At 42.7% G+C, this 15,634-nt stretch overlaps 1 protein-coding gene across 1 annotated transcript; it reads right to left on the bottom strand.

Moving 5' to 3' along the window:
• Positions 1 to 12,133: 12,133 nt before the first annotated feature.
• LOC124509671 (histone H2A-Bbd type 1-like) lies at positions 12,134 to 12,721 on the bottom strand. The gene has a single exon (XM_047076381.1). It carries the CDS (start codon positions 12,485 to 12,487, stop codon positions 12,134 to 12,136), a length of 354 nt encoding a protein of 117 aa, XP_046932337.1. The 5' UTR covers positions 12,488 to 12,721.
• Positions 12,722 to 15,634: the final 2,913 nt, after the last annotated feature.

Here is a 15,634-nt window from a genome sequence, read left to right as displayed (position 1 = left end):
GGTTCAGAGTTTGGTTTTAGGATCTGACCATGTGGAAATCTCTCAAAATGAGTCCAAAGAGATCTAGTTTCTTTTGGGTGAAAGACAAAACACAACCTCATTTTCCAGTCTTTGTTCAAATCCATTAAGAACTGAATACTCTCTGAGGGGAGAAGAGCTTTTTGATATCTGGACTGATGAGATTTGCTGTTTCTGTGTTATACTTGACATATGCCTGAAATTACAGGATGGAAGCTATAAGCTCTACTTGTCTGGGCCCATATGTCTCTGTCTTTAATACACAAAGCTCTTCACCTTTGATTGTGTGAGTGTACAATGTTTTCCTACCTCTGGATGATATTAACAGATTATAAAATCTCTTAAATTAAGGGAGCTCTGTTCTTAAATTGCATTTCTAGATAAATAATTGCTTACACACATTGAGTATTTCCAAATTTTCTTGAAAATAAGGAAACCGCACTATGATACTTTAAATGAGGTAGATCTAAACAATATATATTCTCCCAGAAACTAAATCACAACTATTTTAAGATATCAAATTCAATTTAAGTAAATCTTTGGCAAACAGGACTAGTTCAATCGTTTAGATTTAATGAAAACAACTAAGTCCTTTCTCTTTTATCAGTGTTAACTATAACACAAATATGCATTTATCTACTACTCAGGTATGTTCTTCCTAAACTTATAAACTTTTACTGATCACATAAACTGGTGCTAATGTATTTTATGTTTAAGATTATGATATGTATATAAATTTATAATTAACCAAATTGAATCACTGGTTGGACAAACTTCATTCTACAAAGCAATCACGTTTCATACTATGTCAACGAGAAGATAATTTTTAAGATTTCTAGATAATGCATAACTTTGGACTGATAGTTAATGGGCATTCAATACATACCTAATTTTTTAAATGTTTATTTGTTTGAGAGGCAGAGAGAGCAAGTGGGGGAGGAGCAGAGAGAGAGGGACAGAGAGCCCCAAGCAGGCTCACAGAGCCCTATGCAAGACTCTAATGAATTGTGAGATCATGACCTGAGCCGAAACCAAGAGTTGGATGCTTCATTGAATGAGCCACCCAGGCATCCCATAGATGCCTAAATAATTTTTAAGACAGAATGTTGAAACACTGATAACTAAGTATAATTCTAGTTCATATATTTTTGCTTCTTATTTGCATAGGCTACAAAGAGGCTCTATTTTTGAGCCTGCCCATGACCATGGTCATTTCTGCCACAGTGAGAAGTTACATAAGTATGTGGCTGAGTAATTCTGGGATAGGTGTGTTCATGAAATCTGCTAAATCCACTAACATGAAAGAAATTCACAATTATTCACCCTGTAGTTTTCACAATAAAATACAAGTGATTTTGCTTAAAAGTTATAACTAACATACATGAGTGAGAGTCCACTAGGAGTTTCAAGATGACGTGGGTTTTTTGTTTCTTTGTTTAAAACAGAATGTTTCTGTTATGGAGTAAAATGGCATGTTGGTTCAGAATGTAACAAATTTGAAGGACAAAACCCGAATGCACACAGAACGTTACAGGAGGTTTGCAAAAAAGAGAATCTGAAAAGGAACAAAATTAAAAAAAATTTTTTTCCAAATCTGGTTCAGTTCTAATAAGTTTGTTCACAAGAATTTCAAAGAGCTCCTGGACCCTTCAGAATCAAATATTAGTGTTGGAAGACCTAGCCTCAGCATTCAGACAACGAAATAAAAGGCATCCAAATTGGCACAAAAGAAGTCAAACCTTCACTCTTCGCACAGGACGTGATACTCTACACGGAAAACCCAAAAGTTTCCACCAAAAAACTGCTAGAGATGCTAGAGGAATTCAGGAAAGTCGCAGGATATAAAATCCATGTACGGAAATCGGATGCATTTCTATACACCAGTAATGAGGCGGCAGAAAGAGAAACAAGGAATTGATCCCATTTATAAACTGCTCCAAAAACCTTAATATACTTAGGAATAAACCTAACCAAAGAGGTAAAAGATCTGTACAGTGAAAACTATAGAAAGCTTATGAAAGAAATTGAAGAAGACACAAAGAAATGGAAAAACATTCCATGCTCTAGGATTGGAAGAACAAATATTACTAAAACGTTGATACTACTGAAAGCAATCTACACATTCAATGCAACATTATCAAAATAACACCAGCATTCTGGGGTGCCTGGGTGGCTCAGTCAATTAAGTGTCTGACTTGGGCTCAGGTCATGATCTCACAGTTTGTGGGTTTGAGCCCCGCGTTGGGCTCTGTGCTGACAGCTCAGAGTCTGGAGCCTGTTTTGGATTCTGTGTCTCCTCCTCTCTCTGCCCCTCCCCTGCTCATGCTGTCCCGCTCTGTCTCTCGACAATAAATAAACGTTAAAAAAATTAAAAAAAAAAAAAAAAGAAAACCAAAGGTGGAGGCATCACAAGCCCAGACTTTAAATTATATTACAAAGCTGCAATCATCAAGACAGTATAGTACTGGCAGAGAAACAGACATAGATCAATGGAATAGAATGGAGAACCCAGAAATGGACCTACAAATATATGGCCAACTAGTCTTTGACAAAGCAGGAAAGAATATCCAATGGAAAAAAGACAGTCTCTTTAGCAAATGGTACTGGGAGAACTGGACAGAAACATGCAGAAGAATGAAAACGGACCACTTTCTTACGCCAGACACAAAAATAAATTCAAAATGGATGAAAGACCTAAATGTGAGATAAAAAACCATCGAAATCCTAGAGGAGAAAATAGGCTGAAACCTCTTTGACCTTGGCCACAGAAATTTCTTATTTGACATGTCTCCAGAGGCAAGGGAAATAAAAGCAAAAATGAACTATTGGTACCTCGTCAAGAGAAAAAGCTTCTGCACAGCAAAGGAAACAATCAACAAAACTAAAAAGCAACTGATGGAATGGGAGAAGATATTTGCAAACAACGTATCAGATAAAGGGTTAGTATCCAAAATTTATAAAGAACTTATCACACTCAACACCTAAAAAACAATCCAGTGAAGAAATGGGCAGAAGACATAAACAGACACCTTTCCAAAGAAGACATCCAGATGGCTAACAGACATATGAAAAGATGCTCATCATCACTCATCATCAGGGAAATACAAGTCAACACCACAATGAGATACCACCTCACACCTGTCAGAATGGCTAACATGAACAACTCAGGCAACAACAGATGTTGGTGAGGATGTGGAGAAAGGGGAACCCTTTTACACTATCGGTGGGAATGCAAACTGGTGCAGCCACTCTGGAAAACAGCATGGAGGTTCCTCAAAAAATTAAAAATAGAACTACCCTACAAGCCAGCAATTGCACTACTAGGTATTTATCCAAGGGCTACAGGTATGCTGTTTCGAAGGGGCACATGCACCCCCCCAATGTTTATAGCAGCGCTATCAACAATAGCCAAAGCATGAAAAGAGCCCAAATGTCCATCAACTGATGGATTAAGAAGATGTAGTGTGTATATATATACATACACACACACACACACACACACAATGGAATGCTACTGGGTGATGAAAAAGAGTGAAATGTTACCAATGGTAAGATTCCAATGTGGATGGAACTAGAATGTATTATGCTAAGCAAAGTCAGTAAGAAAAAGACAAATATCATATGATTTCACTCATATGAGGAATTTAAGAAACAAAACAGATGCACAAAGGGGAAGGGAAGGAAAAATAAGATAAAAACAGAGAGGGAGGAAAACTTTAAGAGACTCTTAAATACAGAAAACTGAGAGTTGATGGAAGGGAGGTGGGTAGGGGGATGGGTTAAATGGGTGACAGGCATTACGAAGGGCACTTTTTGGGAGGAGCACTAGCTGTCATATGTATGAGATGCATCACTGGGTTCTACTCCTGAAGCCAAGACTACACTGTATGTTAACTGACTTCAGAATAAAAAATAAAAAATAAATTAAGAAAACACAAATATTATATTGAAGCAATCACAGAATTTAGTTTGTTCTCTGTGAAAAAGGCTAAGTTTCCTTACAGTGTTTGTCACATCTTCTTTTTTAAAGTTTATTTATTTATTTATTTTGAGAGAGAGAGAGAGAGAGAGAGAGAGAGAGTAGGGGAAGAGCAGAGAGAGAGGGGGAGAGACAGAGAATCCCAAGCAGGCTCCACGCTGTCAGCACAGTCCCCACCACAGGGCTTATAACTCATGAACTGTGAGATGACGACCTGAGCCAAAAACAAGTGCTGGACGCTTCACCAACAGAGCCACCCAAGTGCCCCAGTGTTAGTTCTTAATAAGTGGTCGTAAAAGATTACCTTTCACCTGTATTAGCTTCCTATGGTGGCTGCAAACAATGCACATTGATTCTCTTCTAGGTCATAAATCTGAAATCAGTTTCACCAGGCTAAAAGCAAGGTGTGAACAGGGCTGCATGACCTTTGAAAGTTCCAAGGTAGAATCCATTTCCTTGCCTTCTCCAGCTTCTAGAGCTGAATTCTTTGCATTTCTTTATTCATGACTTCTTCCTCTATCTTCAAAGCCAGCCATACAGCATCTCGTTTCAGTTGTCACATTGCCTTTTGCTTACGTATTAAAATTTCCCTCTGCTTCCCTTATATAAGGGCACTCCGATTTCTCAGGCCAACCACAATTATCCAGGAAAATCTTCCCACCTCAATATCTGTAACTTGAATCTAAAAGTCCCATCTGCAAGAGAGAAAGTAACATCCCCACATTCTAGGGATTAGGACCTGAGTATTTGAGAAAGCCTTATTTCACCCTACCATATTACTCTATACATAGTTTGCCCAAGTAGCAGATTCCGTATCTCACCAGAATATTCCTTTGTTCTGACTTCAACATGCTTGTGAGTATTCTCTTCAAAATAATAATAGCTCTGCATTTCTGAAGTTTTAAGGACTTGTCTACATTTACTTAAATGTTGTCTTGGGGCGCCTGGGTGGCGCAGTCGGTTAAGCGTCCGACTTCAGCCAGGTCACGATCTCGCGGTCCGTGAGTTCGAGCCCCGCGTCAGGCTCTGGGCTGATGGCTCGGAGCCTGGAGCCTGTTTCCGATTCTGTGTCTCCCTCTCTCTCTGCCCCTCCCCCGTTCATGCTCTGTCTCTCTCTGTCCCAAAAATAAAAAACGTTGAAAAAAAAAAATTTAAATGTTGTCTTGACACTGAATTAGTAGACAGCCAAGCTACAACCATTCATGTTCTCAGGGTCTCATGATTCTACCTTAAGCTTGCAAACGTCTAGGCAACTTTTGATTTTAGCATTCCCAAAATACAATCTGAAATGAAGACTGAAAGAAAATAATACTTTGCATTATCTTTTGCACTTAAAACTGTCTTTGGTTTTAAACTGATTTCTCACAGGGTCCCCAGAAAGTCATAAAGATTTTTCACTTTATAAAAAAAAAGAGAAGTGCTAGAAATGATTGGATTTACCGCACATGTTACTACTGATGAGTTGCACAGAAAATTCTCAAATCAAAACAAGTACTTGGACTTCTCTTTGTTAAATATTAACAGAGAAAATATTAATGTAAGTGTTTAAAATCTTATATATTGTACGGGAAGTCTCTAGAGATTTGTCAATGGTCTCACTATCCATGAGATGTTTCTGATTATCAGAGTCGTGGTGGGGTTTTCTCCAGTGATTTAGGCAACAACACTATAGTATTATCAGACATCATTTATTACTTTTAAATATTTGGTTGCAATCTTCCTTATAAAATTTCAATCTAGCATCTTCTAGGCCAGTGCTTTTCAACTGAGGATGCACATCAGACCTACCTATTATAATGGTTACGTTTTACGTGTCAATTTTGCTAGGCTATGGTGCCGACTCATCTGGCCAAATACAAGTCTACGTGTTGCTGTGAAGATACTTTTTAAATGAGTTTAACATCTACAATCGGTTGACTATAAGGAAAGGAAATTACCATCACACAATCAGTTGAAAGTCTAAAGAACAAAAACTGAGATTTCTTGGCAAAGAATTTGGCCACACTGTAACATAGAAATCTGGCCAGAGTTCCCAGCCTGCTGGACTGCCTTACAGAATTAGGACTTGTTAGATCAGATAACCACATGAACCAATCACATGTATATGTACACACATGCAGAGATATAGATAGATATAGATATAGATATAGATATAGATATAGATATAGATATAGATATAGATATAGATATATCCTATTGGTTCAGTTTTTTTTTCTGGAGAATTCTAATGCACCAAGGGGATTTTATTAAAATCCATAAGTCTAGAACCGATTCCATACCTTTTTGAAAAAGGGTAACATCATTATGCTTACAGACACTGAGTCAAAAACTCTTTTCTGCCTTTTCTTTTACATATGACAGAAAAAGGTAATTTCACCTGTAGTTGCACTTTTATTGTTATGCCCTCCCACAAGAGTTTTACTTATGAGAATTATCACCAAGTTGATCTCAGCCATAAGTATCTGTCTCCTCCAGTTTGTTATTTTGATTTACACTGATGCTTCCCTGAAGGCCTTATAAGCCATCCACAGCCCAGAGATTTTGCCTTCAGCAACTAAGGATGGTCTCAGAACCATAAAAAAGGACAGTAACTTAGACACCTCAAGAATAAACTCTTAAGCACAGGCTTCTGATGTCATCACATAATCACCTTTAAGACCATGTCAGTGGACAGAATCTCAAAAACACCTTATTTGAGGGGGTGGGTTCATGACACAACTATTACAATGCCCAGTGGAAGAAGACCTGGATTTGCAAATTGAAAGGCCTGAACCATAAAATCAGTCCTTGATCCTAACCCTTTCTGAAATAAATGCAAGTAAAAGTTCTTGAGAGTTGTTTCTCGCGCTTACCCAGAGATCCAACAAACCCCGACATCTCTGTATCCAAGAGAGTAGCTTCTTTATCCCAGAGGAGAGTATTACACACTTTCTCTCGAGGCTCATCTCTCAGGCTATAGTAGCAGAGGAGCCCCAACAACAGGTACGAGAACAGGACTGGCATACTCACTGTTCTGCCCATTGGCCACGTGACGTTTGGAGAGTTGAGGGTCAGCTCTGGGCCAAAGTGGCCTCAGCTGTAAAATGGACACCCTAAAAAATAATTCCTGTCCTCTGTGCCCCACTTACCCACTGTCAGTACAGACTTTTCTTGGGAAAAGCTCAGACTGGTAATTGTACACCTTGAGCAGACCTCTGAAACAATTTTGTCCAACCTCCTCATTTTATAGCTGTGGAAGCTGATGCGCCCCCAAGGAAACCACACCCGTGGGAGACCAGAACCTGACTTTTCTCCCTCTTCTGGCCCAGTATGTCATGAAAGCTCTCTCCTCCACAGTCGAGTTGGTGAATTCCTTTCATCCTATGTGGCAGAACCCAAGCGTCCCACAACGACACTACCTGACCTGCCTCCTTGCCGCCAACCGGTTTCCTTTCGATTTTGTTTAAAAAGGTGCAGTTGGGAGAGATTTTCCCCGCAGCGATTTCAAAACCCTAAATACATGACGTACCAGCCTTCTGTGTTCATGAAGGACTCTGAAGCAGAAACACTAAATGAAACATCAAATACAGGTCCTATTCGAGGCCTTTCCTAGATTTGAAACCATACTCCTTAAAGAATAAGATAAAATAAATTCACTCTTACAGTGCTATTCAAATGTGATTTAGGGACTGATGTAGATCATTAAATTATGTTACTGATCAGCTACGACCGCTTCGGAAATGGTCGGCATTTAGCGACCTCTACAGCAATCGTGGGTTTTGCCACAACATTTAAGTGAGTGGACTCTTCTTGCTGAACAGAGTATATACTAGTTCAGATGTTGCTGAATTCGAGTGAAGAGTCAAATGTAAACTCCATTCTAGTCCTAGGAAAATAGGACCACATATCAGTTCACAATCTATCTGAACAACAGAAAATACTGGCCCCATGCCAAAGACAACTGTGAGGAGCACTGTGCTGTTCTAATCTATTGAAGGAGAGAACTTTACCCTTCAGAAAACTGGTGTTAGGATGGTGAGGATAACGAACTCAAGCAACTTTAAGAGACGGGACGGTACTGTAAAGGAGTGACGTGGATCATACATGAGATACAACGGCGAAGGGTGAGCACTGTGGCAAACCAGAGAGGCCCATTAGTCACGGGACAGCAGCCAGACATCTTCATGTGACAATAAACACGTGTGTGCAGACATGTTGACTTCACCCGAGAAGCCAGTGACTGAGGTTTTTATGTTAAAAATTCTTTATTTTAAATGCTGGCAGCTGATTAATTTTCCTGTAAATACATCACTGTAGGCCTAATGATCCCATCTGCTACCAGCATTCTGGCCACATCCTGTAGGATGTCTGGCCACATCCTGTAGGATGTCAGATTGAGGAACTAAGGGAGCCTGGGCCTTCAAACGTCTCTGTTCCCAAAGGCTGTTCTCAGTGGGAGCCCAGCCTAATCCCCATGCCTTGTGCTCATGCCAACCCCGAGCCCACACAACCTTCCAGATTCCCCCAGACTCAACTCTTGGGCTCATCTCTTCTCACACATTATGTTTTCTGCTGTGCTGACCCGTCTCTGACCTCAGCCTGTCCTCATACACCTTTGGATCCCAGACCTAGTTTGGCAGCTACACACCCCCCAGCCCCGGACCCCACTCACTCTGGTTTTAGTTTCCCATTCCCAACAGGGCACTGGTCATCAACGGTGTCCTCCCTCCAGGGCCCAAGCTAGAGCTGATCCTTCCTCACCATCCTCCACCTCCTACTTTTTTGAAATGCACAAAGGGCCTAAACTTGGTGGCTCATTCTTTCCCAGGAGCAGTGATTCCCCCTCTCCACCTGCCTCCCCTGAGTGGAGGATTCCTGTGCACGTGTAGGAGGGGGATTTGGCAGGGGCTGCATTTACAGCCATCCTGTACTGGCCCTGGCCCCCATGTTTCCTGTGAAATCCACAAGCATAGCTGAAGCACAGTTCTTTTTTTTAAATTTATTATTTATCGAGAGAGAGAGAATGAATGAATGAATGAATATATGAATGAATCCCAAGCAGGCTCCATGCTGTTAGCACAAAGCCCGACATGGGGCTCCGTCCCAAGAACCATGAGATTATGACCTGAACTAAAACCAAGAGTCAGCCGCTTAACTGGTTCAGTCATCCAGGCTCCCCTGAAGTACAATTCTTAAAGGGATGGCAGTATTGCTCTGCCTCATTGTCCCATGCCCCTGTGACCACAGAGGGCTTGCCAACACAGGGTCATTAAACCTTCAAATTCCACTTTGGACACCGGACAGTGTGAAGGAGCCCAGGAAGTCTGGCTCCCTCCCTACAGGTGTCACAGAGACCATTAGTGTGGACTACTGCATGGACTGTAAAGTGACCACTTGACCACACAGGTCTGCTAACCCAACATGGTTTATCCACCTACTCTCACCTCTCTGGCCTTAATGTTTATTTTCGAGAGAGAGAGAGAGAGACAGCGCAAGCAAGCAAGCAAGGGAGGGGCAGAGAAAGAGGGAGACACAGAATCTGAAGCAGGGTCCAGGTTCTCAGCTGTGGGCACAGAGCTGGATGTGTGACTCAAAACCACAAACCATGAGACCATGACCTGAGCCAAAGTTGGACGCTTAACAGACTGAGCCCCTGAGGTGCTCCTCTCTGGCCTTTATAAATTCTTTTGCTGGGCCTTCTGGTGAAGTACCCAGGGGACTATTTTGTGCTAAACCAAGCCAAAGGCATGCGCCAAATCAACTGCTTCTAAAAATCAGACAGCTTTTTAACCAACATATCAAGATCTTAGCACACTGACTCATTCCCTGGCATGATCCACCCTGGAGGCAGTCCCGCCTGGCCGAAAGACACTGGACTATGAGAAACCACGCCTTGGACACAAAGACACTATACTTCAGGGATGGGATGGCAATGTGGGTGCTATCCTGTGACCAGGTGAAGGAAAAACTTCACCTGCCACTGGGGGGAGACACCTGCTTGCTACTCAAATGAACACAGGAGTAACAGGTGAGCTTGGCTAAGGCAAAGAGGCCTTCCTGGCTCTCTACAATAAATCACAACTTGGAAAGGCAGACATCTTGACAGTGAGGTTTCTGTAACTATTTGGTTGAATGGCATTGTGGAGCAAGCAAAGTTTCTTGGATTTGTACGAGCACATATTCAAATCAGCTCTAAACACAACCCTGACACTATTATTGTCAGGACACTCCTATGAAGTAGGTAAAGGCTAAGCCAACTCCACACTTTAAAAGATGGTGGCAGGAAGCAGAGAGAGGGTGAGTCCCCAGGCAGAGGGGAGCAGAGACGAAACCAGGCTGAGGCCTGTCTGGTTCCTGGGTGTACCTCTGGCTGCTTCCTCTGCGTGGCACTCTGTCTCTCCCCAAGGTTCAGCAGGCTGCGGTCTCACAGCCAGTGGCCCAGGCCCCCGGCCATCGCGTGAAATCCTGGCCAGGGGCACCTGGGGAAGCACGCCTAAGCATGTGGTCTACAGAAAGGGAGAGACGTGCAGCTACGCACTCAGGGCGCACCCTGTGCCGGGCGCTGTGCTATGTGCCAGTTGACAGGCACACAATGACTTAATCTTTGCAAGAATCCAAAGATGGGGGAACCCTTATTATCCCCATTTCACACGGGAAAGTGCTTTTCAGAGGCAACAGAGGAGTGTCCCACATCACATGGCCACAAAGTGGTGAACTGGGATGGCCAACCAGCTCCTCTGATCCCTTTGTCCACGCTGCCTAGGCAACCTCTGACCAGCCCTCTGTGACAGTCCAGGGGGCTGCGGGGGGGGGGGGGCTTGAGCACATGATGAACCGGAGAAAATATTAAATGTTGACAGTCACAGGAAGGGGAAAGACTGCCAGAACACTTGACGTGACAACTCTTTTTAACCCAAAACACCACAAGAGTCTTTGTAAGAACTGTATGTCCTCCCGAGTCCAGCACTTGGGACAGAACTTACACACGGAACACACTTGTACCTCTCCAAACACGTATTCAGCCACTGATAACTCTATGTTGCTCCATCAAGTATATGATCATAGACGGGTTAGGTGTTTCATGGAGAATGAGATTACTACAGGAGTTTATAATGGAGTATATTTCTAAATAAATCTATTAACAATAACCATGAAGAACTTCATAGGATTGGGACACCTGGGAGGCTCAGTCAAGGGTCTGCCTGTTGGTTTTGGCTCAGGTCATGATCTCACAGTTCCTGGGATCGAGCCCCGCATCGGGCTCTGCGCCGGTGGTAGGGAGCTCCCTTGGGATTCTCCCTCTCCCTCTCGTTCAGCCCCTTCCCTGTATGCTCTCTCTCCAAATAGAGAAACATCAACAAATGGTTTTTAAAAAGAACGTCTAGGATCGCATGTCTTAGGCCAGATGCTACCTTTCATAGTACTATACGGGTGACCAGTGTCCGCGAGAGAGGGCAGAAGGATATACTCCACAGACTACCGCAGCACTAGCTAATAATCCCTACCTCGAGCCCTTTTTTGGAAGGAGGCGGGGTATAAGGCCATCAAATCAACCTGAGCATAGTTCCTTCTACGCGTACCTCTTCATGGTTTCCCCGTCGCTCCTCAATCTTCACGCGAAGCCCTGGCCCGTTAAGTGCGTGTCGGCTGCTATGCCACCCTCTCCACCCACCCCCACTGCCATCACCTCCTGACTTCCACATGGTCTCCGGTCGGGAATAAGGCCTGTGGCACCTCAGTCGTGGTCTTCAGCCCCCACCCTCCTTCTGGGCATTCAACGTGCCTGGGAGAGCCACCCCCACCCCGCCAGCCTCCTGGCCTCACAAGCCTGGACTGGCTCAGCGCCAGTGAGGAAGTCTCTTCCCCCTGACCCGCTACTCCCTCAGGGCCGCTTCCCGCACTGTCCCCAGCGAAACCGCTCCCCGAAATGCCCGCGTCCAGCATCCCACACTGACCGCCCCGTCCACCCTCCACCTCCCGTGGGAGGTCTCCTCCCGGATGTCTGACAGACACCTCCGGCTACCTCCGAATGACAGAAACAGACACCGGTCAGAGGCACGGCCCTGGAGTTAACTCCTTTAATGTCACGTGCAGACACAAGGCCAGGCCTCCCTCATCTGTGGGCGGCTTCGGGGTCCGGACGAGGGGGCACGGGCATCACCACTTCCGAACTCGGGGCATCCCATCCCCCCGAGGGGAGGTGCTGTTCTCGAGGAGGCCCCTGAGGTGCTGGTTGCTGCCCAGGGCTCGCTGCACGTGCTCCGGGGTGATGCGCATCTTGTGGCTGTCCAGAGCCTCCTTGCCCGCCAGCTCCAGGATGTTGGCCGTCAGGTACTCGAGAACGGCGGTCAGGAAGACCGGGGTGGACGCGCTCAGGCGCGGGGCGTAGCGACCCTCTCGCAGGAGACGCTCCACGCGGCTGACCGGGAATTGCAGCTCGGCTCTCCTGGAGCGGGACACCGCGTGCCTCCTCCGTCTGCGACGGTGCCGGCGGCGGCGCCTCCCAGACATGCCGCGTGCTGGGTTGGAACCCGATCGGCCCAGCCTGACCGTCCCGCTGGCCCGAGGGTGGCAGGATGTCGGCGCCGACTCCTACCAAGTGTGCCCCTCACTGGTCAGGGAGCTGCTTATATGACACCTCCGACATTATGATGTCACTGGTGTCGCTGGTGTCACTGTGCCCTGCTCAGGACTGGCCTGGAAACATCCATGACAGAAACCTGGTCTCCCTGTTGACTGCACTGGACCCTCTTTATGAGGGAACTTGAACATTCTACTTGACTGTAGTATTCTAGCAAAAGATTTGTTTCAGTCAATTTTTTTCCTTGGCTATAGGACACCACTCCAGGTATTCCAGCTTTACGTTGTCTTCAAAATCTCTTTTGTCCCTTTTTAAATTGTAGGTCAGTGACAGACATGCACGACCTCCAGGGCAGGCTCAATTCATCCCCCTCTCACACAGTAATCAAACCATTTTGCCTCCATTTATACATTCCTCTCACTATTTCTGATCAATATTCCTGCGTCTCTTCTTTGGATTCTCTTGTGAACTAGTTACAATATCTGCCAATTTGCTCATATGATAAACAAATTTTTTCAACATGTGTTTATGTCTGTCTAAGTGCCATGATTTTATACTTCTTCCGTAATTATCTTTAGCTCTGAAACACCCATATGTCCAATTGTTCCACCTAGCAGAGCCAGGTAATCTTCAATGACGGAGATGTGGACCACATGAACACTGAAAGCCCGGGCATGTCTTTTTTGGCTCTTCAGTGTGACTCCAGTATACCAATTATTATTACATTGTTAAATCTTTTTATAATTTGTTTTTCTCTCTTCCTGTTTAGTGTTTCTGTTTTGTTTTGGGTTCATTTTTAGCCAGTAAGTTATTCTCGGCTATTGACAGCCGTGGTTGCGAATTTGAGTTTTTGTTTTCTTTTCATTTTATTGGTAAGGTAAAGCCCACATAACATAAAATTCACCATTCTGGCCATCCATTTTTAAGTGTACAATTCAGTGTTTTGTTTTGTTTTTAAGTAGGCTCTACACTCAGCGTGGGGCCCAACACAGGCTTTGAACTGACAACCCTGAGATCACGGTCTGAGCTGAGATCAAGATTCGGATGCTTAAGTGACTGAGCCACCCATGTGCTCTGCAATTCAGTGTATTTTAATACATTCACAATGCTGTGACGCTATCACTTCTGATTCCAGAACAGTTTCATAACCCCCAAAAGAAACCCTTTACCCATTAAAGCAGTAACTCCTTATTCCTCACTCTTTACCAGCCCCTGGCAAACAATCTACTTTCTGTCTATATTGGTTTCCCTAGTCTAGACATTTATATAAACAGGCTCATGTGAGACATTTTGTATCTGGCTTCTTTTGCTTAGCATGTTTTCAAGGTTTGTCCACATTATAATGTCTATCACTACTTCATTTTTTTTATGGCTGGAAAATAATCCATCGTATGCATAGATCACATATTGTTTATCCGTTTATCAGCTGATAGACATTTAGGCTGTTTCCAACATTGTGGCTATTATAAATAATGCTGCTAAAAGAATTTGTGTACAAGATTTTGTGTTAACATATGGCTTTGATTTTCTTGTGTATATACCTAAAAGTGCAATTGTTTGGTCATGTGGTGACAATTCATATTTATGGTCCCACCATCTGGAGATCTTCCTAAATAGATTGATGGCCTGTAGAGATCTGGTCCCCACTGGGTGAGAGACAACAGAGAATCTGGTTTGTCAGTCTTTTTGTTTGTCTATTTTTAGTGCAAATAAATGCAGAATTTCATGCCCTCTGGGAGCAGAACAAGTACTTGATATCTGTACCAGGGAGGTTTACTGTTTCTGTGTTTATACTTGACCCATGATTAAAATTGTAGAATTGAGGCTATAAGCTTTATTTCACTGTGCCTGTACATGTATGTGTCTATAATTTAGAAATGACTTCATCTCTGATTGTGTGAGTATATAAAGTTCCTACCTCCACATCTCAGAAATTAAAGAGGCTCTGTTCTGATTGATATATCTAGATTAATAATTGCTTATATAAATTGAGTATTTCTAAAATACCCTGAAAATAATGAAATTAAATTTCTGACCCTTTAAAGGTACTTGATTTAAAAAAAAATTCTTGAAGAAACAAACACAAATGTATTTCAAGAATCTGAATTCAAAGTGAAATAAGTCAGAGAAAGACAAATACCATATGATTTCATTCATATGTGGAATTTAAGAAACAAATCAAATGAGCAAGGGGAAAAGAGAGAGAGAGAAGCCAAGAAACAGACTCTTAACTATAGATAACTAATGGTTACCAGAGAGGAGGTGGGTGGGGGGATGGGCAAAATAGGTGATGGGGATTAAAGGGTGCACTTGATGAGCACCGGATGGTGCACAGAATTGTTGAATCACAATACTGTAAACCTAAAACTAATATAACACTGTGTATTAACTATATTGGAAGTAAAACAAAAAGTTTCTAAAGAATTTCAATTCATATAATTTCAATATTCAGTGAAAAGGATTACTTTAGTCTTTAGTGTTTAATAAAAATAACTATATCTTCTCTGATTCATCAGTGTCAAGTACAATATAAACACATTTTTTTTCTACTTGGGCATGTTTTTCCTCAACTTGTATAGGCTTACTGATTAAAGAAAGCATTACTTCTAGTTATTAACATTATAAAAATACAAATTTATTTTTAACAAAATTGAACCATTATTCCACTCATCTTTCATTACCACAGTAGTAAGGTTTTGCAGCTTGAAGAAAGGTCAAGACAAGATAAATAAAGAGAAGCATAAATCTGTTAAAATTTTGCCAAATCTGTCTCCATTTTGATGAGCTTATTCATAAGATTGTAAAACTAAGCTTGTGGTTCATTTAGAATCAAGTATTAGAGTAATACAAGGCTAGAATTTGGTTTTCTCTCTGTAAAAATTAGTTTCCTTGAAGGGCTTCTCTACTCTTAAAATGTCATGAAAGTTCACTCTTCACCCTATATGTTAATTTGTTCAAAGAGCAGAGATTTCTTTTAATAATTTTTTTAATGTTTTATTTATTTTTGAGAGAGAGAGACAGAGAGAGAGGGAGAACGAGTAGGGGAGGGGCAGAGAGAGGGAGACAGGATCCAAGGC

This window comes from Lynx rufus, unplaced genomic scaffold (assembly GCF_022079265.1).
Source record: "Lynx rufus isolate CCGP_SWC_20201006 ecotype Redwood Valley unplaced genomic scaffold, mLynRuf1.p SCAF_14, whole genome shotgun sequence".
In the NCBI taxonomy this organism is placed as follows: Eukaryota; Metazoa; Chordata; class Mammalia; order Carnivora; family Felidae; genus Lynx; species Lynx rufus.
The sequence above is the reverse complement of the archived record's forward strand: the minus strand, read 5'-3'. Positions and strand labels throughout refer to the sequence as shown.

Excerpts from the sequence above, each read along its gene's own strand:
- LOC124509671 (XM_047076381.1), bottom strand. The coding sequence starts at position 12,487 with ATGTCTGGGAGGCGCCGCCGCCGGCACCGTCGCAGACGGAGGAGGCAC.